The sequence below is a fragment of the Argopecten irradians genome, chromosome 2 (assembly GCF_041381155.1).
Source record: "Argopecten irradians isolate NY chromosome 2, Ai_NY, whole genome shotgun sequence".
Lineage (NCBI taxonomy): Eukaryota > Metazoa > Mollusca > Bivalvia > Pectinida > Pectinidae > Argopecten > Argopecten irradians.
Window position 1 is genome coordinate 53,029,789 of NC_091135.1, and position 25,567 is coordinate 53,055,355.

The 25,567-nt window shown below is 37.0% G+C and overlaps 2 protein-coding genes across 8 annotated transcripts in view; one reads left to right on the forward strand and one right to left on the reverse strand.

Annotated features, from left to right (window-relative positions):
• The window catches only part of LOC138316714 (dnaJ homolog subfamily A member 2-like), a 26,145-nt gene continuing 578 nt past the window's right edge, over window positions 1–25,567 (forward strand). The window contains exons 1-9 of the mRNA XM_069258372.1: window positions 1–135; window positions 2,738–2,797; window positions 4,603–4,717; window positions 5,002–5,137; window positions 5,489–5,569; window positions 5,774–5,907; window positions 7,093–7,235; window positions 9,499–9,697; window positions 9,953–10,160. Of these exons, the coding sequence (XP_069114473.1) occupies window positions 67–135; window positions 2,738–2,797; window positions 4,603–4,717; window positions 5,002–5,137; window positions 5,489–5,569; window positions 5,774–5,907; window positions 7,093–7,235; window positions 9,499–9,697; window positions 9,953–10,160 (1,145 nt within the window). The 5' untranslated portion in view covers window positions 1–66. The remainder of the gene's footprint in view (window positions 136–2,737; window positions 2,798–4,602; window positions 4,718–5,001; window positions 5,138–5,488; window positions 5,570–5,773; window positions 5,908–7,092; window positions 7,236–9,498; window positions 9,698–9,952; window positions 10,161–25,567) is intronic.
• Window positions 22,340–25,567, reverse strand: part of LOC138315915 (uncharacterized) — a 24,629-nt gene continuing 21,401 nt past the window's right edge. For 6 of the 7 annotated variants that reach the window (XM_069257289.1, XM_069257287.1, XM_069257288.1 and 3 more), the window contains 3 exons: window positions 23,904–25,440; window positions 23,688–23,798; window positions 22,340–23,221 (listed from right to left, as the gene is read on the reverse strand). The gene's annotated coding sequence lies outside the window, so the exon portion shown is untranslated. The remainder of the gene's footprint in view (window positions 23,222–23,687; window positions 23,799–23,903; window positions 25,441–25,567) is intronic. The other variant, XM_069257290.1, reaches the window with a different exon arrangement.

Here is a 25,567-nt window from a genome sequence, read left to right on the forward strand (position 1 = left end):
CCTTTACAATAAAGGAAAAAGATTTTCCTACCAGGTGGCTATGACGTCACGATTCACCTCGTGAAAATGGCAGACACAACGCTCTACGAAGTATTGGGCGTTTCTAAAAATGCCTCTGATGGGGAAATTAAGAAGGTAAATTAGGAGAAAACTTGACTTATATGTTATTAATAATCTGTTTTGTTTGTATCATTCTTTAAATACCACAAATATTTGTGCTTATTTCGATTTGAATAGGTTTTGTTCCCCGTCGATCATGTTCAGCATGGAGAAAAAATCGTGCATGGTCTTGACATTATCTTTTACGGCATGTTTTTTGGGATATTCACTAACGATAGGGTTTACTGTTATTCGTATTAAATGTCTCTATCGTTTAATGCGGGCAAATCACGGCAGAACTATATATAAAATGTCGATGTAAATATATTATCAATTCATTGTTCGACAAAATGGCGAGCAAGGAGAATATTCTAGTTTCACAAAAATTACGTCACCTTCTGCGCCTAAATAAAGACTTAACTTGCAATTCCTTCAAATCCTTTTAGTGCTATTGGTGTGTTTTATCGAGCTTGGTTCTATAGCTATTAAATCTCTGCTACTTCCATTGAATTATTGATTACTATTTGACTAAGTGGGATTGTTTTAATATGAAAGTACACCATTACAATAGCTTAAAACAGAAGACATTGAAGCAGAAAATCTCATCATGTTTCAATGTCTTCTGCATAGATGAAATGCTAAATCAATTAAACTTACTGGTCATTGAGCAATGAATGATCAAGTGAGTCCTTGTCCTATGATCAAGTCGTGGAAAACCACTAACTTGCGTATTATACGCAAACTAGAGTATTATAACCCATTGCAGTATGGATTTGCAAGGACATATATGAGAAGGATAAGTCACACTGGGTTTTGGGGGAGTACAATGAAGGAGCTTTTGTGTTTGTGCACTGACCGTGATTTTCCTTTGATATCCGCCGGCGTAGCCTTTGATGTAGCTTGCGGGTCCGAGGGTTACTGTCTTTCTTTCTGATGCGGAGCCGTCATTTCATGAGCTGTCTTATTTTTTAACGAAGATTTAAGACATGTCTCCTAAATCTTCCGTTTTTAAAGCAAGTGATAAAGGTTGTGAAATTTAATAAACTTTACATTGGTGCTTCGTTTGACTCGATAAGACAAGTATTTGTTGAGAAAAGCAGTTTTTATTCCCGGTTCATAGGCGTCTCGCGTGGTGTTCAGTTGTGTAAAGAGACAGTCACGAATCCTTCTCACTTATAAATCCTTGGGATTTGTTACTAAAAAAAACCTAAATTGCTGAAATCTCAGCTTTTGTTATACTTTTCAAAAAATCACATTAATACATGCCAATATGTTTTTAGTAAGACCATCTTTAGAATATGCCTATAGTGCTTGGGACCCATACACAAAGACTGACATACATCAGATAGAGATGGTACAACATGTAGGGCAGCCCGCTTTGTCACCAACAGACACAGGAACATGTCCAGTGTCAGCTCAATGCTGAGCAGTCTGGGTTAGCCAGCCTTAGAGAAGCAATGCAAGGATACGCGCCTCTGCACTTTCTTCAAGATACTAAGTTGTGCATGATCAAATCGACATATCGAAGGACGCACTTGTAGCTCCTATTTGTCTCACCAGGCACTCCCAAGCTCACACCATCCAGGTCCCTTCATGTAAAACCCAAGTCAGAAAACAATCATTTTTCCCACGAGCCATATCAGATTGGAACAGTTTACATCAAGATATTTGTAAAATCACGAAACTCGAAGCTTTCAAAACAGCCCTCACAAAACTACCAAAAAATTCACAATTTTTTTTTCTACTCAATCCTTGGTATTTAGCACACCACCATATGACATAATCTTCATCCTGTTGAAGGTTTCATTATAAAGTAGAAGTAGAAGATAAAGTGCAATTACTAAAATATGTGCAATAGTATCGTTTGTTACTTATGAACTTGATGCAACTTTTCTGAGTTTTCTCAAAGTATTGCATTTATTTTCAATACTTTCTGACATGCAAATGAATCAAATTTTTGCATGTGTGTACTGTTTCATAGTTAAATAAATGTAATCTGTGAAAATATTTGGGAAAAGTGCATTTTAAAGCTTTTTTAGTTATTTTTAGTAACAAAACCATACTCCAATGATTGGGGTATTATACTCCAGTTTGCGTATAATACGCAAGTTAGTGGTTTTCCCCTCGTGATGACATGACCATGCAGTCACCTGTTCTCAAAGTCTCTGCCCTCAAAGACACCCTCCAAGACAAATCTCAAAAGACTTTGAATTTCACTGTGGACTCCAGTCCTGTAATAAGGGATAATGTAGTGACTACCTGACCAGTTAGAACCGGGATCTATCTGAAAAATTCAGTCCCATTTCATAACTATACAAGTTTCCAATGTGTAAAGTGTTTAATATCCACTTAGGAAGTGAATAGTAAGGTGTATGTTTTTGCATTGGTTGTGAATATTAATATTGCCAATGTATTTTTAAATCCACAAAGTAATGATAAGCTATAATTTACCTGCAGTTAGTATGAAGGAGAATACTGTACTGGGAGCTCATATCTTTTTAATTTGGGCAATGGCATAAGCACATCATTTTTAAGAATGATTTGTAGGTAATTTTATCACTAAATTTGTTGAGTTGCAATTTAAAAAAAAACCCAGTCAAGTTATTAAAATAATATATTAAAATGTTTCTTTTTGCAGTCGTACTATAAGTTGGCAAAAGAATTCCATCCCGATAAGAATCCAGCAGCTGAAGATAAGGTGAGAATTCTACTTTTCTAATGTTCTGAATTTCTTCATTTTATGGCAAGGTTTAGTTTCTGTCACCTTTTAATTTTCAAGTTTTCTTACAGTTTTTTAGCTCACCGGGCCGGTGAGCTTATGTCATGGCGCGGCGTCCGTCCGTCCGTCAACATTTCCTTTAAATCGCTACTAGTCATAGAGTTCTGCATTGATTGTAACCAAATTTGGCCACAAACATCCTTTGGGGAGGGGGAACAGAACTTGTATAAATTTAGGCTCTGACCCCCCTGGGGCAGGAGGGGCGGGGCCCAATAGGGGAAATAGAGGTAAATCCTATAAATCGCTACTTGTCCTAGAGTTCTGCATGGATTGTAACCAAATTTGACCACAAACATCCTTGGGGGAGGGGGAACAGAACTTGTATAAATTTTGGCTCTGGTCCCCCGGGGGCAGGAGGGGCGGGGCCCAATAGGGGAAATAGAGGTAAATCCTTTAAATTGCTACTAGTCATAGAGTTCTGAATGGAATGTAACCAAATTTGGCCACAAACATCCTTGGGGGAAGGGGAACAGAACTTGTTTAAATTTTGGTTCTGGTCCCCCGGGGGCAGGAGGGGCGGGGCCCAATATGGGTAATTAGAGGTAAATCCTTTAAATCGCTACTAGTCATAGAGTTCTACATGAATTGTAACCAAATTTGGCCACAAACATCCTTGGGGGAAGGGGAACAGAACTTGTATAAATTTTGGCTCTGGTCCCCCAGGGGCAGGAGGGGCGGGGCCCAATAGGGGAAATAGAGGTAAATCCTTTAAATCGCTACTAGTCATAGAGTTTTGAATGGAATGTAACCAAATTTGGCCACAAACATCCTTGGGGGAAGGGAAACAGAACTTATATAGATTTTGGCTCTGGTCCCGCGGGGGCAGGAGGGGCGGGGCCCAATAGGGGAAATAGAGGTAAATCCTTTAAATCGCTACTAGTCATAGAGTTCTGAATGGAATGTAACCAAATTTGGCCACAAACATCCTTGGGGGAAGGGGAACAGAACTTGTATAAATTTTGGCTCTGGTCCCGCGGGGGCAGGAGGGGCGGGGCCCAATAGGGGAAATAGAGGTAAATCCTTTAAATCGCTACTAGTCATAGAGTTCTGCATGGATTGTAACCAAATTTGGCCACAAACATCCTTGGGAGAAGGGGAACAGAACTTGTATAAATTTTGGCTCTGGTCCCCCGGGGGCAGGAGGGGCGGGGCCCAATAGGGGAAATAGAGGTAAATCCTTTAAATCGCTACTAGTCATAGAGTTCTGCATGGATTGTAACCAAATTTGGCCACAAACATCCTTGGGGGAAGGGGAACAGAACTTGTATAAATTTTGGCTCTGGCCCCCGGAGGGCAGGACGGGTGGGGCCCAATAGGGGAAATAGAGGTAAATCCTATAAATCACTACTTGTCCTAGAGTTTTACTTGGATTGTGACCAAATTTGACCATAAACATCCTTGGGGGAATGGGAACAGAACTTGTATAAATTTTGGCTCTGACCCCCTGGGGGCAGGAGGGGTGGGGCCCAATAGGGGATTTAGAGGTTAATATTAAAATTCCTTCAGAAAATAAACAATGAACCTGTATTCAGAACATTACTTGGCATTACAAACCAGGAGAGCGATACAGGCCCTCTGGGCCTCTTTTTAATTGCTAGAAAAGTAATGTACGTTACACATATTCGAGTAATAACCTAAATTTGTAGGCATTGCATGCATTATATCATTACAAGTCTGTTACATTACTTAGTTGTTGATGTTTAGTTATTATATTTTTTTTCTAGTTTAAAGAAATAAGTTTTGCCTATGAAGTTCTTTCTAATCCTGAGAAAAGGGAAACCTATGACAGGTTTGGGCTTCAAGGACTTAAAGAAGGAGGTGGAGGTGGCGGTGCTGGAGGTAAAATGAATATCATAACTGCCATCGGTTTCTGTTCAACTTAATGATAAGAATATTTTGGAATGATCAGAAATAATACCTTAGTAGTTGATAAATATTAAGTTAAGCATTATTCTGATAATTCCGTTCTTGTAGCAGATAATGTGTAGTGTCAGAATTTTATGTTGTTCCTGGACACAAATTAGAAGATATTTCCTGTTTTCAGTAGACTCTATCATATCAAGTTTGTCTTTGTTTGTCGAACCCTAAGCCGGTTTTTAGAAATAATGTTTTGTATATTACAGGTTTCTCAGACATGTTTGGAGATTTGTTTGGGGGAATGTTTGGTGGTGGTCCATTTGGTATGGGAGGAATGGGAATGGGTGGAATGGGAGGACGACGTGGTAGAAGGAAGGGCGAGGACACACTTCACCCTCTCAGGTATTTAACCGTTTAATAAATATATTTACTGTTATTCCCTGAAACATAGATTTTGTATCTTCTGTGATTTTTCAGGAAAATTGCTAATATTATTATTACCAGTAAAAAGTGGAAGGAATTATAAATTGGAGTCTCCAATTATGTGTAGATGTTTATCATGAACTGAAGTCCTGGATTTTGTTAGAATTTTTGATGGAATGTGTATTTCGAAAGTAACTTATGAATATTAATTTCAATTCCATTTTCAAGGTAAATTTTTTCATGTTATTTATCCACTGTATCCTTAATTAGGATTTTGACAACAATAAACATCTGTAATAAGTATGCATCATTTATAACTTTCATTTTCAGAGTAACACTTGAAGACCTATATAATGGGAAAACATCCAAGTTGCAACTCAGCAAAACAGTAATTTGCACAAAATGCAATGGGTAAGTATTGTTAGTAAGACTTAGTGTCAATAATTTGGGCAGCCATAATTACAGCCTAGGCTAATTAAGAAACTAGGAAAAACAAATTGGTTCTTTTTATTTTCTATACATTGAAATATGCTAGCATTACAAAGATTCTTTTTACATTTGTTAAGAATTACTAGTGTTTTTTGAAAATTGAAGATGGGTCTCTTTTCTTTCTAGATCTGGTGGAAAAGAAGGTGCCATGCACAGATGTAGGACATGTAATGGCCGTGGTGTAAAGGTAACACTCCGACAACTTGGCCCTGGTATGGTCCAACAAATGCAATCTGTGTGTCCAGACTGTCATGGAGAAGGTAAATATTTAACTCATCATCATCAGTAGTGGTACATAGTGTTCACCATAAATTACTTGTAATTTATAAGTCACATAGGGTGATGCCACTGATATATATACACTGCCAATTATTTAGTGAAATGACTCAACATAATCTTTTATGGTTTTAAGCCCACCGTCATCAGATGGTAAGCTATTCAAATCTCCTTTTGTCAGTGGTCCGTCATCAGTCAGTCTGTCTGTTAACAATTCTTGTTACCGCTATTTCTCAGAAAGTGCTAAAGGGACCTTTTCAAATTTCATCTGCAGGTTCCCCTTTGGCCCTAGTTGTGCATATTTCATTTTGGGACCGATCAGTAAACAAGATTGCCGACTGGCGGTCATCTTAGATTTTGATAGTTAAAGTTTGTTACTGCAATTTCTCAGAAAGCACTGAAGGGATCTTTCTCAAATTTCATATGTAGGTTCCCCTAGGATCCTAGTTGCGCATATTGCATTTTTGGACCGATTGGTCAACAAGATGGCCGACTGGCAGCCATCTTGGATTTTGATAGTTATCGCTTTTTGTCAGAAATTACTGAAGGGATATCTCTCAAATTCCATGTGTAGGTTCCCCTTGGGCCCTAGTTGTGCATAGTACCTTCGGGACTGATGGGTCAACAAGATAGCCAAACGACCACCATCTTGGATTTTAACGCTGTTTCTCAGAAAGTAATGAAGCGATCTGTCTTAAATTTTATATGTAGTATGTTGGAAAAAGTTTGAAAAGCAGGGAAAAGATCCCTCTTCCCATTGTCAGACATAGATCATTCTTCGGTGGGCGTCAAGATCCCTCGGGGATCTCTTGTATGAACATTCCAGGTAATTTAGACATATTCAATTTCTGGTTTAAGGCTAACAATACCATAACACAATATTTCTAGCCTAAAATGACTGAGTATAACTAAAAATCCTGATAAGCTGCACTGAACTTAGAGGGGTTTTTCTGGCTGAATTAGGAATGAACATTTTAACCTTATTTTGAGAATAAAACGGGTGAAATGGAAAACAGAAAATAACTTAGGATCAAGGCCCCATTATCGGCCCAAAAAAAGCCCTGATAGTCTTTATTTTCTTAAATAGTCTATACACATGACCCCAAATTGGCAAAATTTGTTTTGAAAAATCATTTTTGCAGTCCGTAAAGAACTATAATTGTTTACAGGTGAGACTATTAATGAGAAGGACAAGTGTAAAGACTGTAAAGGAAAGAAAGTGGTCAATCAAACAAAGATCCTTGAGGTCAATGTGGACAAAGGCATGAAGGATAACCAGAAAATTACCTTTCGATGGGAAGGTGACCAGCTGGTATGTAATTTAATATACAACACATCATACAGTCAAACCTGCAATAGCGGACACTTCTATATAGCAGACACCTGTCCATAACGGACTGTGCTAGGAATCCCCAACAAAAATCACTATATAAATGTCATGCAGCGTGCCCCCTGACTTTCTCTCATCAGGGGTTAAGTGTACCCTTCCTCAGAAAATTTGAGGGGTACAAGCATAAATCTTGGGGTACAAGCAAAATTTTAACAAATATGAAGCATTTCATCAAGCTTTGATCATAAGACAATGACACATTTAAGTATATTCAATTATCGACTCCTTGGGTGACATAAGGGCAATGTTACTTTCATTTCTAATTCCAATTCATCGGATATCATGCTGCAAAAAATGACATTGAAAGGCTCAAAGCTGTAGATTTTAAAGAACTTAAATAATAGTGTTAACTGTTTCCAATCAAATCATCATAAACACTGGGGTTGGAACTTTTTTACTCGTTTCTTACATTGATCTACGTTTTCAGACGTTGTTTCATTCAGGGATTTTCTTTTGGTGATAGAAGAAATCGTTAATCGTACGCTTTTTAGACGGCTCCATGTTTACAACATCGGACAAGTAAACACCACTGGTGTTACGCCTTACGATCTTTAGTGTGTGATAGCGCCCATAATCAAATAGCGAAACATTATTCAGGTTATGAAATAACCTAGATCCATGGGTCGTCATGATCAGCCAATTAAAATGCAGGGAAATCGGCAGTAGCAACCAGCTTACAGAAAGATCAGAACGATATTGTCTCGTCATTTCTTCCGACAGTTTTAATATATAAATTATATATAACAACTGTTTTCAGCTTTTACACCCATTTTATTAGCTTTTACTCCCATTTTATCGTACGTGCAGTGTACCCTCTGCTTCCAATTTGTGTACGTGCATATTACTTTTGATGCGTGAATCACGTACACCTGTACGTAATGGGGCACGCTGGTCATGTATATAGCGGACAGCGGACACTAGATTTAGTCCGTAAGTCCGTAAAAATTTCCATATAAGGGACACAAATAAATTTTTCGAACGTCGGTACTTTCACTCGAAAAAACATAAGCTTTCAGTAGAAGTTAGACTACATAGATATACAGTATAGTGGACACAAAAAAAGACATTGTGTTTGAATGAAAATCACTGTATGAATTGAATGTGTATAGCAGACACTTTCTATGAAGAAAGCGGACACTTAAAATTAACCCTATAATACAAACAGCGAACATCTTATCTGAACCTGTGCATCGGTAAAACAACAAAGGAAGCCATATTGGTAATGTTCTTCTGCGTTAGTCAATTAGAGTTATTTCCCTTACGTCACCTTTTGTAACACTCTGGGGTTTGCATTATATTTGTGTTGGAATACACCATCGGGACTCGTTGGGTGTGAACCATTGTTTGTAAAGCGACTTTTTGATGTCAGCCAGTTCATGACTACATGTGTTTACATTTGTTTTGTCTGAAATAACAGAGATTTCAAGACAGCGTGGACACTTTACTCAGCTCATTAACAATGTGTTCAGAACAATTACATGTAACAGTTACGGACCAATGAGTGGCGAAAAGATGGAATCTTCCAAGATATTGTCAACCCCAAATGGAAATTTTTGAACAAGCCCAAACATCGGTTTTCTCATTTTGTGCCACTTTTTATTTGGGATTTTACAAACACAGACGATATTATGGCTTGTTCAAAACCTTCACGAAAGGCTCTGTCCCTTGATCAACGTGTAGACAGTTAAAAATAATTGGCCAATTCACTAAATAAATAAAAGGAAATTGATGTTCTCTGTTTTATAAGAATATCTATATTAATCATGAGGCTAATCAGCCCAAATTAATATGTGATAAATATTTTTTGTAATGCATTTAATTGAATTTTATATTTGTTTCTTCTTCTTCATAGAATTTGAGTGGTTAAAGGAATCAAAATGATTTTTGTGTGTTTGATGTTGTAATAATCATGGGGCATAACTTGTCAAAACACTGACACCTGTCTATAAAGGACACTTAAGCCTTTTCCCCTTGGTGTCCTTTATACACAGGTTTGACTGTATTATGTTCTGATCTGATTAATCTCAAGTTTCAAACTGTCAACAGGGCTACATGTGCAAACATTCACTTTATTAGCACTAATGATTTATGATTTCGTTTTAGTTTTACTTTTTTCGTTTTAAGTTACTCATTAAATTTCTTTCTTTGGCTATGATATTCTCAGTCAATGTTTTGTTTGTTACAGCCCGATATGGAGCCTGGTGATGTTATAATAGTGCTGAAGCAACAGGAACACGAGCTATACACACGTGATGGAGAAAACCTCTTCTGTACTTACAACCTTAGCCTCACAGAAGCTCTCTGTGGTTTCCAGTTTACACTCAAACATTTAGATGGTAGAGATTTACTCGTCAAAAGTCCCCCTGGTGATGTCATACATCCAGGTAATCCTTTTAACTACTGGGCTATACAATAGGTCAGTTTACTGGAGGAGGTGGGGTCTACATTTTTTTCACAACAACTTTCACCAGTTGAAAAATGACTTCTTGGAAAGTTTGTGTTTCTTCCTACTCATTAGAAGAATTCATATTAACATTTGATTTCATTAGTCTGACAAACTGAAATTCTTTAAACATTGGAAAGATATCATCATTTTTGCTGTTGAATTCATTACAACTAACATGATTGCCCTGTTGTAGGAGCTGTAAAATGTATAAAAGGAGAAGGAATGCCTTTGTACAAGAGTCCATTTGACAAAGGAGACCTTTTAGTCAAGTTTGATATCACCTTCCCACCACAAAACTTCGCCCCAGAACACAAGTTACAGGTAGGAATCATTTTTGTTTCAGTATTATTTCATTTTATCAAATGCAATACCATATTTTTGCGCAAAAAGTGTGCACCTGCGTATATTGCGCAGATTTGTTTTTCAGTTTTATTTTTTTTTTTGGGGGGGGGGGGGGGGGTTTTAAAAAAAAAATCTCAGATTTTGTATCTTCATTGAAAATGTTTTGCATAGCCTCACGATACTCTTAACCCTTTACCATATGTAAGCGCCTTTGGACGCCTTTACCCCTTGCCACATGTAAGCGCCTCTGGACGCCCTCACACGATCTCGATGCAAGCGACTCTGGACGCCATTTTGACTATCAATGTTTTGCTAGCTTCGTATCACGTGATAAAAGCGCCACCCATGTTCAGCCTTTACAATATAATTATAGACGTGACCAAATTTCTACCCAATAAAAAATCGGCACAGTGTTACTATATAAAACTCTGAATAAATTAACCGAGAAAATCACACGTGTGTTCACTGCTTCACTCATGTTACCACGGACGCCATCATGGCTTCTGTTGTTGATATTACAGTAGATATTTGTAATTATAAGTACAATGTCATGATAGTTAAATATCACAGGCCTAAAAGCATATAATCTGACAATGATTTAGACGATGTTTTATTCAATTTGACCGATCGAAAATCTGACGGTCATGAAGAACGATGAGGTCCCGTACTATCGCCATTACTTGACGCCGTGTTGGAATGGACTGGCAAGTTTACAGCCGTGAGTGTTGATAATTTTGTTAGAAACTTGTTGTCAAAACTTCAATAAACCTTTAATATACTTCAAGTAAAGTTGATAGATTATTTTCTTGCATTTTTCAACGGCAAATAATGTACAAACATCCCACAACAAACACAAAACTCAGAACGATAGAAAGTGAAAGTAGCGGTGAATGGGGTGTGAACCGGCAGGAACAAAGAAGAAATAACAGTGTTTTTTTCAGAGCAAATATATTGACTGAGCCATGATTCAGATATATATTAGTTTGTTTACGATATTTCAAGTAATTTGTGCAAATTTTTTTCTAAAAGTTATAAAAAATCGGCAATATTTTGAGTATTTCCGACAGAGAAAATCAACCATTTTCTGACCTGTAAGGCCAAAAAAAATTAATTGTTAGTTTCTCAGGCCACTTTTTTAAAAAGTCAGTGCAGGCGGCGGGAATATTTTTTATTTCTCTGAAAACAAATGCCGCAGATAACATTTTATTTTTTTCTCACTTGAAGGACATGAAAATCAATGAAAACATGTGTAGAAAATGTAAATTCTTACTCAGTCTTTAAGAACAGCTTTTAAATATCTCAAATTCACTATATCCAAAGAAAACCAGTTGAAAATACATAATCCTGGGAGGAAACATTCCGTTTTGAGCAAATGCTGACATCGGCAGCCATTTTTTACCGGAAATGAAAGGTGCATACTAATATTGGAGCCAATTTTTGGGTGCGTTTTCGAATGGAAATTTCGGGCGAGTTCGAATGGAAATTTGGGGTGCGTTCGATGCGGCGGTCTTGATTTTAATTTTTAAGTTATGGCGCATAAAAAACGTTTGTGTGGGGGGTAAATGTTGATGCGGCGTGGCCTGAGAAATTGAGAAATAAATTTTTTTTGGCTTAAATGTTTTTAATAATTTTTAGCCCACCATCATCAGATGGTGGGCTATTCAAATCGCTTTTTGTCCGTGGTCCGTCCGTCCTTCCGTCCGTCCGTCCGTTAACAATTCTTGTTATCGCTATTTCTCAGAAAGCACTGAAGGGATCTTTCTCAAATTTCATATGTAGGTTCCCCTAGGGCCCTAGTTGTGTATATTGCATTTTGGGACCAATCGGTCAACAAGATGGCCGCCAGGCAGCCATCTTGGATTTTGATACTTAAAGTTTGTTATCGCTATTTCTCAGAAAGTACTGAAGAGATCTTTCTCAAATTTCATATGTAGGTTCCCCTAGGGCCCTAGTTGTGCATATTGCATTTTGGGACCAATCGGTCAACAAGATGGCCGCCAGGCAGCCATCTTGGATTTTGATACTTAAAGTTTGTTATCGCTATTTCTCAGAAAGTACTGAAGGGATCTTTCTCAAATTTCATATGTAGGTTCCCCTAGGGCCCTAGTTGTGCATATTGCATTTTGGGACCAATCGGTTAACAAGATGGCCGCCAGGCAGCCATCTTGGATTTTAATACTTAAAGTTTGTTATCGCTATTTCTCAGAAAGTACTAAAGGGATCTTTCTCAAATTTCATATGTAGGTTCCCCTAGGGCCCTAGTTGTGCATATTGCATTTTGGGACCAATCGGTTAACAAGATGGCCGCCAGGCAGCCATCTTGGATTTTAATACTTAAAGTTTGTTATCGCTATTTCTCAGAAAGTACTGAAGGGATCTTTCTCAAATTTCATATGTAGGTTCCCCTAGGGCCCTAGTTGTGCATAATGCGTTTTTGGATCGATCGGTCAACAAAATGGCCACCAGGCAGCCATCTTGGATTTTGATAGTTAAAGATTAATATCGCTATTTCTCACAAAGTACTGAAGGGATCTTTCTCATATTTCATATGTAGGTTTCCCTAGGGCTCTTGTTGTGCATAATGCGTTTTTTGGATCGATCGGTCAACAAAATGGCCGCCAGGCTGCCATCTTGGAATTTGATAGTTAAAGTTTGTTATCGCTATTTCTCACAAAGTACTGAAGGGATCTTTCTCATATTTCATATGTAGGTTTCCCTAGGGCTCTTGTTGTGCATAATGCGTTTTTGGATCGATCGGTCAACAAAATGGCCGCCAGGCTGCCATCTTGGAATTTGATAGTTAAAGTTTGTTATCACTATTTCTCAGAAAGTATTGAATGAATCTGTCTCAAATTTCATATATAGGTTCCTCTATGGCCCTAGTTGTGCATATTTCGATTTGGGACCGATCGATCTACAAGATGGCCGCCAAGGAGCCATCTTGGATTTTGATAGTTGAAGTTTGTTACTGCTATTTCTCAGAAAGTACTGAAGAGATCTGTCTCAAATTTTATATGAAGTATGTTTGAAAAAGTTTGAAAAGCAGAGAAAAGATCCCTCTTTCCATTGTCAGACATAGATCATTCTTTGGTGGGCGCCAAGATCCCTCTGGGATCTCTTGTTTAAGTTCTCATATCGAATAATATTTGGAAATTATAGCACCACTGTGTAGTTTGATTCATTTTTAGCTCACCTGGCCCGAAGGGCCGGTGAGCTTATGTCATGGCGCGGCGTCCGTCGGCGTCCGTCGGCGTCCGTCTGTCCGTCAACATTTCCTTTCAATCGCTACTAGTCATAGAGTTCTGCATGGATTGTAACCAAATTTGGCCACAAACATCCTTGGGGGAAGGGGAACAGAACTTGTATAAATTTTGGCTCTGACCCCCCGGGGGCAGGAGGGGCGGGGCCCAATAGGGGAAATAGAGGTAAATCCTATAAATCGCTACTTGTCCTAGAGTTCTGCATGGATTGTAACCAAAATTAGCCACAAACATCCTTGGGGGAAGGGGAACAGAACTTGTATAAATTTTGGCTCTGATCCCCCGGGGACAGGAGGGGCGGAGCCCAATAGGGGAAATAGAGGTAAATCCTTTAAATCGCTACTAGTCATAGAGTTATGAATGGAATGTAACCAAATTGGGCCACAAACATCCTTGGGGGAAGGGGAACAGAACTTGTATAAATTTTGGCTCTGGTCCCCCGGGGGCAGGAGGGGCGGGGTCCAATAGGGGAAATAGAGGTAAATCCTTTAAATCGCTACTAGTCATAGAGTTCTGAATGGAATGCAACCAAATTTAGCCACAAAAATCCTTGGGGAAAGGGGAACAGAACTTGTATAAATTTTGGCTCTGGTCCCCCGGGGGCAGGAGGGGCGGGGCCCAATAGGGGAAATAGAGGTAACTCCTTTAAATCACTACTAGTCATAGAGTTCTACATGGATTGAAACCAAATTTGGCCACAAACATCAGTGGAGGAAAGGGAACAGAGCTTGTATAAATTTTGGCTCTGACCCCCCGGAGGCAGGAGGGGACGGGGCTCAATAGGGGAAATAGAGGTTAATTCTTTAAATCGTTGCTTGTCCTAGATTTCTGCTTGGATTATAACCAAATTTGGCTACAAACATCCTTGGGGGAAGGGGAATAGAACTTGTATAAGTTTTGGCTCTGACCCCCCGGGGGCAGGAGGGGTGGGGCCCAATAGGGGAAATAGATGTAAATCCTTTAAATCGCTACTTATCCTAGAGTTCTGCATGAATTGTAACCAAATTTGGTCACAAACGTCAGTGGAGGAAGGGGAACAAAACTTGTATAAATTTTGGCTCTGACCCCCCGGGGGCAAAAGGGACGGGGTCCAATAGGGGAAATAGAGGTAAATCCCATGAATCCCTACTTGTCCTAGAGTTCTGCATGGATTGTGACCAAATTTGGCCACAAACATCCTTGGGGGGAAGAGCAACAGAACTTGTATAAATTTTGGCTCTGACCCCTGGGGGCAGGAGTGGCGGGGCCCAATAGGGGAATTAGAGTTAAATATTAAAATTCCTACAGAAAAGAAATAATGAACCTGTATTCAGAACATTACTTGGCATTACAAACCAGGTGAGCGATACAGGCCCTCTAGGCCTCTTGTTAAGCAATTTTATTACCAAAAAATTTCTCAAAAATAAACATGAAAGTGAATAAATGCAACTTAAAAAAGGTATTAACAATCCAGACTGAAAACTTCAAAAAGTGCCATTGAGATTATACACTTGACAGATGTTGCAACAATGTTCGTGTTGAACATTGTGTACTTTCCTCATGGAAGCCTGGTGATGCAGTCTACTAGTTTGCATGTGGTAAAGGGTTAAACCACAAAATCAAATGATTCCTTTTGTGTATCAGCGCTTCAAACAACTGTCTGGTCATTAAATTAACAAAAGATGGTAATAAGAGTATATTTTTAGCCCACCTTCATCAGATGGTTGGCTATTCAAATTGCTTTTCGTCCATGGTCAGTCCTCTGTCCGGCGGCCATCCATCCTTCCACCTTTAACATTTACCGGTTAATGGTACATATAACATAGATTCAGGTAATTAGCACGTCTGTAAACGTGTGACATGTGCGTTTAACATCAGATGGGTACGATGACATGGGTGCGCGGTGCATGGTCTCCTCAGTTGTCAGAATTTAGTTCACAGAACTGTATGCATGTTCCAGTTTAGGTGAACCAGGAATTAGCGGTCAAATCAAGAAATTGGGGGGTCAGTCATCTCTGCCATATTGGAGTGCCGAGAGCCATAAAGGTATAAAACATAAGTTACAGCTTATACATTTGAAATTGGTAACATTAAGGGGAGAAATTACATTGTATTACATAATGTCTAGTTTGGGGTGTGGTATTTAGACCTGCCAGGTATCATTGGTGGGAGGGGGGGGGGGGGGTGGGGTGGTGGTGGGTGGGGGGGGGAGTCATCTCAGGTAAGCTAATTTAACTAATTGTACTGATTAATTGTAATATTAGGGCTAATTAGTTTATTAAAAGTATGCATTTTATGTTATAATGATGTAAAATACCATTTTGTGAATATTTTTTTCCTTTAATGAAACATATTAATGGTGTTTCAGGGTCATTCAAGATTTCCGGAAATATGTGTTGGTTGCACAGATTCCAGTCATGGACAAAGACATGCATCTTTTGTGCTCATTACAGGTTTGATCTTTGTTTAATTTGTTTATTTTAAACAGAAAGGCTCTGGAACCATGTTCCTGGTAAATTTTGAATATGTAAATGGTATGGTATATCTGGATTTCTTCCAAAATCTTGACATTTTTCTATATTATAGGGGTACCTGATTATGTAATGGATTATCTCCCCTTGGCTGGGGACTTTTCCTATTTTTTCATTATATTCAGAAAGTTTAATCATGTAACTAATAATTAACTTAAACAACATTAATACTATTTCAATATTTAATACATAATTTGCAATTAATCAACACAGTGTGTAAGTTCAACATTTCATGTTTTCAGAATTACTCCGCGGGTGACTGTCCGAAGGTGAAGCCCTGTCCTGGACAAACCACTTGACCGATTAAATTCATATTACAGATTTGACACACAGCCGAAATACACTTTACATCATAGGTGAGTATTAGAATTTTAATTTCTGCTATAGGGATCAACCAACTAAATAAAAAAAGACCTTCGAAATGGCCCCTGTGTATACAAGATTGAGCCCAGGATAGAATTTTAACCCGGCCGCTGATTGGCTGGCTAATTATGAATTTCAAAAGTAAAAATGTTTTCTGACAGGTAATTATTCCTAGATAACCATAATATAAATTTGGAAATTCATATTGAGATTTAGGTTCAAAATATCAATTTTGATAATGAATAGGTAAAAACATTAGAATTTCCGGATATTTTAGTGCAAAATGCGCCTGATTTCAATAAAGCTACCCTGGTTGGAGTTTGAGCAGAAGGACCCAAACTTTTTAGGTCATCTGACCCGAAGGGTCAGGATGACCTATTGTCATCATGCACCGTCCGTCGTCGTGCGCCGTGCACCGTGCGCCGTCCACCGTCCGCCGTGCGCCGTGCGTAAACTTTTTATTCAAACGACTTCTTCTCAAGAACCAGAAGGCCCAGGGTACTCATATACTCGTGTAGGTTGCTGGGATGGAGGGCTACCAAGTTTGTTCAAATGAATGACCTTGACCTTCATTCAAGGTCACAGGGGTCAAAAAGGCTAAAATTTTTAAATAACTTCTTCTCAAGAACCAGAAGGCCCAGGGTACTGATATTTGCCCTGTAGGATGCTGGGATGAAGGGCTACCAAGTTTGTTCGAATAAATGACCTTGACCTTCATTCAAGGTCACGAGGGTCAAATAGGCTAAAATCCTTTAAACAACTTCTTGTGAATAACTAAGAGGCCTAGAGACCTGATATTTGCCCTGTAGGATGCTGGGATGAAGGGCTACCAAGTTTGTTCAAATAAATGACCTTGACCTTCATTCAAGGTCACGAGGGTCAAATAGGCTAAAATCTTTAAACGACTTCTTCTCAAGAACCAGAAGGCCCAGGGTACTGATATTTGGACTGTGACATGCTTGGATGAAGGGCTACCAAGTTTGTTCAAATAAATGACCTTGACCTTCATTCAAGGTCACAGGGGTCAAATAGGCTAAAATCCTTTAAATAACTTCTTGTGAATAACTAAGAGGCCTAGAGACCTGATATTAGGCCTGTGGCATGCTGGGATGAAGGGCTACTAAGTTTGTTCAAATAAATGACCTTGACCTTCATTCAAGGTCTCGAGGGTCAAATAGGCTAAAATCTTTAAACAACTTCTTCTCAAGAACCAGAAGGCCCAGGGTACTGATATTGGGCCTGTGACATGCTTGGATGAAGGGCTACCAAGTTTGTTCAAATGAATGACCTTGACCTTCAATCAAGGTCACAGGGGTCAAAAAGGCAAAAATCTTTAAACAACTTCTTCTCAAGAACCAGAAGGCCCAGGGTACTGATATTTGCCCTGTAGGATGCTGGGATGAAGGGCTACCAAGTTTGTTCAAATAAATGACCTTGACCTTCATTCAAGGTCACACTGGTCAAATAGGCTAAAATCCTTTAAATAACTTCTTGTGAATAACTAAGAGGCCTAGAGACCTGATATTAGGCCTGTGGCATGCTGGGATGAAGGGCTACCAAGTTTGTTCAAATAAATGACCTTGACCTTCATTCAAGGTCACGAGGGTCAAATAGGCTAAAATCTTTAAACAACTTCTTCTCAAGAACCAGAAGGCCCAGGGTACTGATATTTGCCCTGTAGGATGCTGGGATGAAGGGCTACCAAGTTTGTTCAAATAATTGACCTTGACCTTCATTCAAGGTCACGAGGGTCAAAAAGGCTAAAATCTTTAAACAACTTCTTCTCAAGAACCAGAAGGCCCAGGGTACTGATATTTGCCCTGTAGGATGCTGGGATGAAGGGCTACCAAGTTTGTTCAAATAAATGACCTTGACCTTCATTCAAGGTCACGAGGGTCAAATAGGCTAAAATCTTTAAACGACTTCTTCTCAAGAACCAGAAGGCCCAGGGTACTGATATTTGGACTGTGACATGCTTGGATGAAGGGCTACCAAGTTTGTTCGAATAAATGACCTTGACCTTCATTCAAGGTCACAGGGGTCAAATAGGCTAAAATCCTTTAAACAACTGCTTGTGAATAACTAAGAGGCCTAGAGACCTGATATTAGGCCTGTGGCATGCTGGGATGAAGGGCTACCAAGTTTGTTCAAATAAATGACCTTGACCCTCATTAAAGGTCACGAGGGTCAAAAAGGCTAAAATCTTTAAACAACTTCTTCTCAAGAACCAGAAGGCCCAGGGTACTGATATTTGCCCTGTAGGATGCTGGGATGAAGGGCTACCAAGTTTGTTCAAATAAATGACCTTGACCTTCATTCAAGGTCACGAGGGTCAAATAGGCTAAAATCTTTAAACGACTTCTTCTCAAGAACCAGAAGGCCCAGGGTAATGATATTGGGCATGTAGCATGCTGGGATGAAGGACTACCAAGTTTGTTCAAATGAATTACCTTGACCTTCAATCAAGGTCACAGTGGTCAAATAGGCTAAAATCTTTAAACAATTATGTTGTATTGTACTAATAGTCAGATGACCGTTAAGGCCCATGGGCCTCTTGTTTTTCTATCTAGTGTTATATGAGAACCTAGACTTTAATTATAGAACACAATACCTAACTAATATTTCTTTGTTTTAATAATACAGTACAAAACTTTAACAAAGTTTAACACTGTGGTCTATGTAAAATCATTTAGTTGGTTGCTCTCTGTAGAGTGTGATGAATTATTGATGAATATAACCTGACTGTAGAGTACCTGCTAACGTTATTGATGGACATATATAAACTGTATTTTTAGTCCACTGTCACTGGTACTGTGGATTTAGTGTGACACTGGATGTTATACCCATGGAGGAATAAACCACTCGGCCATGACACTAATTAACATATCTGATACCAGAGTTCCCTGTATGTTACCCCTGCCCCACTGTAACTGTGAACTGAGACAGACTTTCCTGTATGTTACCCCTGCCCCACTGTAACTGTGTAGTGTGACAGACTTTCCTGTATGTTGCCCCTGCCCCACTGTAACTGTGTACTGAGACAGACTTTCCTCAATTTATACCATCATCCTCGTCACTCTCTGTAAATTTGTACTGTAAAACCACAGTGACTGTGTTAACATTGGGACGACTATGGATTCAGAAATGGTGCGTCCTGTATATATAATCTAAACCGTTCTGTACCTTCATCCTTATAGATCTCTGTAAATATGCATATATACTTAGACATATAAGTAGGGAACAGTGACAAATATTAATTTAGGACCGTCCTATAGCTATAATCTAGGATCTTGGTACTGATATATCTTTGTGTACATACAAACAGGGTATGGTGACGACCATGGATTTAGGACTAGTGTGTCCTATTTTATCATTCAGTATCTTGGACCATAGATTTTGGGTAACAAGTATGTGTAAGTGAGTATAGATTTTTGGCTATCAATTGTCGTGGTCCTTGTGGAGGTCCATAAATAAACTGGCATTTATGTATGGTATGTCAGATGCGTCTTCTTTCTATAAACTAGTACATTGGTCCTTGAATATATCGGTAATCTTTCTATAAACTAGTACATTGGTCCTTGAATATATCGGTAATCTTTCTATAAACTAGTACATTGGTCCTTGAATATATCGGTAATCTTTCTATAAACTAGTACATTGGTCCTTGAATATATCGGTAATCTTTCTATAAACTAGTACATTGGTCCTTGAATATATCGGTAATCTTTAACATATGTCTATAAACTAGTACATTGGTCCTTGAATATATCGGTAATCTTTCTTTCTATAAACTAGTATATTCGTATCTTGATGTATGTCTATGATTCGTTCTATTTCGAGATCTTATATACTGTCTGATATAGAAAGAAGAAGAACCATAACATTGTATAGAGAAACTACTATCATGGTCAATATACAAAATGTAGGCCCATGCCACAATGTCACAAGATAACTATTAAAAAGCAGACTAAGTCTGGAATTTTGATATATACTTAGATAATGAGGTGACTTAAGTTTTGACTTAAATTATGCTCCACCGCCGACAGAGCATAAATGATATTCATCATTTGAACAATAATTGGTGTTAAATCATCTATATATAGGTCTAATTAACACAAAAAATAATATAAAATAACTATTTTACCTTTGGTGCATGGGCAATCAGTACTTCATTCCATATAGGATATAGTGCCACGCAATTTTTTCGGGATGCAATTAATTATTTTTTATATTTTTAACTTAAAATAAAATTAAAAGCTCAAACATTTCAATGGTGGTAATGGTTTAAAGTTAGTAACTTAACTGAATAAAAAATACTAAAATGTCTGCTCCTGTTTTTGATAGTGAAAAAATACCATTTGTCAGCTGTGGAGCATCTTTAAGCGTCAGTTTTTCTCTCTCAAAAACTTGAAGGCGTGTCAGTTTGTAGTACTAGTATTTAGAGCCTATCATAGATGTAGGCCTGGTAGGGTCTCCAACGGTGATCATGTATAACTGTCCACTTGTGATCTCAGTTAATAAGGTGCGGTTTTTAATTGAGTTAATATGCATGTTTAAATAACCCTAAGTGTGGAATTGTTGCAGAACAAAGTGTACACAAAATTGATACAAAAATACCTATTCTGTTGTTCTCGGGTAAACATGAGAAATACGTCCTTAACTGTGATATTCTGCTTCCTGTGTGCTACTGTTGGTTGATGTTTATTTACTATATATAAGTATTAGTGAGAGTGCTATCCCATTGGTTCTGTCCTTCTGTTATTTACTTTGTGTTTATAAAACAAGAAATCATGGACAAGTTCTTACAGTTCTGTAAAGTTTATAAAACAAGAAATCATGGACAAGTTCTTACAGTTCTGTAAAGTTTATAAAACAAGAAATCATGGACAAGTTCTTACAGTTCTGTAAAGTTTATAAAACAAGAAATCATGGACAAGTTCTTACAGTTCTGTAAAGTTTAAAACAGAATCATGGACAAGTTCTTACAGTTCTGTAAAGTTTAAAACAAGAAATCATGGAAATTCTTACAGTTCTGTAAAGTTATAAACAATTCATGACAAGTCTCTTACAGTTCTGTACAGTTTGTAAAGTTATAACAAATAGTAAAACAAAAAGTTCTGTAAAATAAAACAAGAAATCATGGACAAGTTCTTACAGTTCTGTAAAGTTTATAAAACAAGAAATCATGGACAAGTTCTTACAGTTCTGTAAAGTTTATAAAACAAGAAATCATGGACAAGTTCTTACAGTTCTGTAAAGTTTATAAAACAAGAAATCATGGACAAGTTCTTACATTTAAAACAAGAAATCATGGACAAGTTCTTACAGTTCTGTAAAGTTTAAAAAAATAAAAACAAGAAATCATGGACAAGTTCTTACAGTTCTGTAAAGTTTATAAAACAAGAAATCATGGACAAGTTCTTACAGTTCTGTAAAGTTTATAAAACAAGAAATCATGGACAAGTTCTTACAGTTCTGTAAAGTTTATAAAACAAGAAATCATGGACAAGTTCTTACAGTTCTGTAAAGTTGTGTTTAAAGATAAAGATGGTTATCATTAAAACGTTTAATAGCCGTCTGTCAAAGTGAATGAAACTTCTTGTTTGTCTGAATGAATTAAATGCTTGTTGAGGTATCTGTAAATTTGTTATTTAACAATCATTAGTGTGCAATGTGTATATTTTATTGGTCATCATAACACAACAGCTTTTGATAAAGAAAATGAATTGTTAAATTTAGGTTCACACATAAATTAAGATCTGTAACATGAGAAAAACTCACCAGTTGTGTAATTTTTAATTATTTCGCGTCAAATGATATTGATAAAAAATATCTTAAAAGAATGCTTTTAGGATTATTTTTTTAATTTTTGGATTATGCCAAGAAAATGTTTAGTCAGGTTTGTGTTTCTTATTCGGTTTTGTATATCAATACACCTCCCATATTATAAATAGAGGGGGGATTAAGATAAGAATTGGCTACACCCATCATTCAGTATATCAAAAAGAAAATTCAATGTAAAGACTAATTTATTCATTATTCCATGTTGAAATCCAGATATTGTATAGCTAGGCATGTTGTAAGGATAATATAGGATAACCATGGTTTACCTTTTTGAAAAGTTTAATCTGAAGATTACAGATTTACAATGTACATAAATAAAAATATTATAAACAAATGGTAACAGAGAGAGATTTGTTGTAGAAGTTTTATGATTGGTATGTATGGTGTGCGTCATTCTACTTTTATATATAAATTTGTAAGTATTGTTATGTACAGACTGTATTATGGACTAAAACCATTCAACACTAGTCTGTATTCTATGGAACTTCTAGTGTGCATGAAAAATAAACTTGCTTTGAAGAATACACTTTTGTAATTTTATCATTGTTTTGTTGCAAACAAAATTCAATCGAGTTGGAGATATTTTATTGAAAAAAAAACCCACTTAGAGAATCTAGAAGTGTCTAGAAGATTCAAGCGCCATTTATGGTATCGTATGGTATAATAGTCATTAAACTCATCACATAATGTGTATAGGCTCTCGTCTGTTTACCATAGTGTCCTGACGTCCTTGGGTAGCGAGTATGAAACCCTCAAGGGGCAGTTGCCAAGTACTAATTCGAGTTCGATGGTGTTTTTTTCACTGAGAATTCTGGCTTTCCACCACCGCTTAAACCTTCAATTTCCCTGGCTGATGTGCATGGACGTTTGCTAATGTTATCGACAGGCAACTTACAAAAACATGCTCAAGGTCTAGAAAACAACACAGATGTTTTAAAAGCCCATAAAGAATGGATTCCTCATGTCAGGAATTTTCACAGATTTCATTTCACATTTCACTCTATTTGAACAGTGAGACAGCAATAGCATATCTTCATGTTCTTACTCTATATTGTACCACCAATCACGGTTAGTTGTCGATTACAGCACGTGCCCTGTATTCATTGACAAATCCAAAATATTTCCACTGTAATGTTTGATATACTGAAAAATAAACGGAAAATGTTAAAACTAACTTTGAATAATCTAGAACCATTTGTGATTGGTATACTGTGTTATTAAAGCATATTCTAAGAGCAAAAGTTAAAACCATTCGATAATTTACATGTAAAAGTTCTTATATTAGCGGTGGTTATAAGTATTTTAGTAATGAAGACCACATAGCCTGCTTTAGTTTGAGATCGAAGCTTGACCTAGACCTAGTTTTGTATAAGACCGGAATGACCTATATTGGTACACGGTACATGCCTTACATCTCAAGTCTGTGACACAAGATTCTGACACATGACGCCTGTGTTGGATTGAAAAAACTTTCTTTTTCTTCAAAAATTCTTTAAGTTAATTATTTTGATAATTCACATATTGATATTATGAAAATATTAGAACTTTGCACTATGGATTAAGTAAATAAAAACTATTTTGATAGATGAAAATAAATATATATACACACCACTCACAACTTTGGTCATGAGTAACTAGGGTAGACATCGTACAAGCAGATGGAATACTCGCCCCGTTATCAGCATGAGCTGTTCAGTCATCTTTTACGAGGTATCGAACACTAAAATTGATAAAAAAAATTAATAACAACAATAGCACTAAACTGTTCCATGTAAACTGAAACCACATCAGTCATGTGGCTAGATGATCTGTTTTACTTACTTACCCATTCGATGCTCGAAACTCCAATGCTTTTTGTTTTCGCTGTTGCACATCGATTCCATTTAACTGTCACTCTGTATACAAGTTAGATAACTAATTATTTCGAAATATTAAATAATCGGACATATATTAAATAAGTCTTTTATCTATTAATTTGAATACGCATGATTTATATTAAGTTATTTCCTGATATGAACATTTTATCCGACAAGTATAACGATTATTGTAAGATCATCTCGATATTCAGAAAGTCACAAGAAAGAATAAACATTAAATAAGAAAATAGTTTCATATCAACTGGTAAAAATAATTTTGATCCTTACTTACCTCAGTAGGTTCCTACTGAAATCAACTTACTTATAGTTTAGACAATCAAAACCGGCAATAAAACTTAACCTTGATTTCTATGTGTTTGAATGACAAACATTTTGCAGCATTTTGTTGATAGATATCATCGATAGCGTTGCATGATCTAAGGTTGACTATTATGTCAGGAACACAAATATATTTTTTATAATTTAATGCAGTAAAGTACCATAGTTTTTATGAATACCGGTGTATCTATATAAAGTGAAACAAATTAAATATTGATTACAGATATTCATAACATTTCATAAATCAAAACAAACAAAAAAAGAAACAAACCATTCTAAGGTCGAGAGACAATAAGATAAACCTTATATTTATAGTTCATAATTGATTAATATGGTATAAACACAAATTAATATTTATTTGGTATCTTGCTTTTATTCATTACAGTATAACATGTACATCAATCGTTACTTGATAAAAGGTATGTATAAAACAAATGTAAATATGATGCATATATTCATAATATTTCATAAAACAAACGAAAGGAAAATATAAACACTTCATTATCTTTAATAGGATAATCTATAAGCTTGGCGGTAATGTTAGAGCGGGACATGAACAGAGATCACTCCCTGTACATGGTCATGTAATGTAAAATAACGAAATACTCAACATAGTCACATGACAAGTGGTTAGTAATGTAAACCATATAGTGATGATAAGGTAAACAACATAATCACAATAATGAACAACGTATCATTACATAATCGGAATTACCAGAATTCTTTTATAATCTGTTTAATCACACACTATAACTGAGAGAGATATTGGTGTTAATATCAATGTTATTATTTTTAAATGTTCTCTTATTAAATATTTTATAATGCAGTATGCAAATTTATCTGAACTGCATTTACTGTATTATTGAATGACATCGTGTATGTAAATACTGAAGTAATCAATGAAATAGAGTTAACAGTTTATTTACAGAATGTAGAAATATGTCGGAATTTCCATTTTGTACTAACCTTCTTTTTCACAAAGATATGGCAAAAAGGTTGTACAGGACAGATCGTTCCAGCCGCTATCATGGATATGAACACAATCCTGATTACCACCAGAATCACTGGGTTGACCTGGAATCCAGTCGGTGTATGTTACTATCGAGTTGTCTGACACCCAAAACCAGACAGATCGGGTATTAGTGTACGCTCCGATCCATGGACCTCCTTGTCAAATAGTAAATCAACAACAATGATATATAATAATAAACCCATGATTTTATCGAAAGTATATTAGATATTAGGTATTTTTACCAAAAGAATGTTGCACGAAAGATGAGTATCAAATATGACG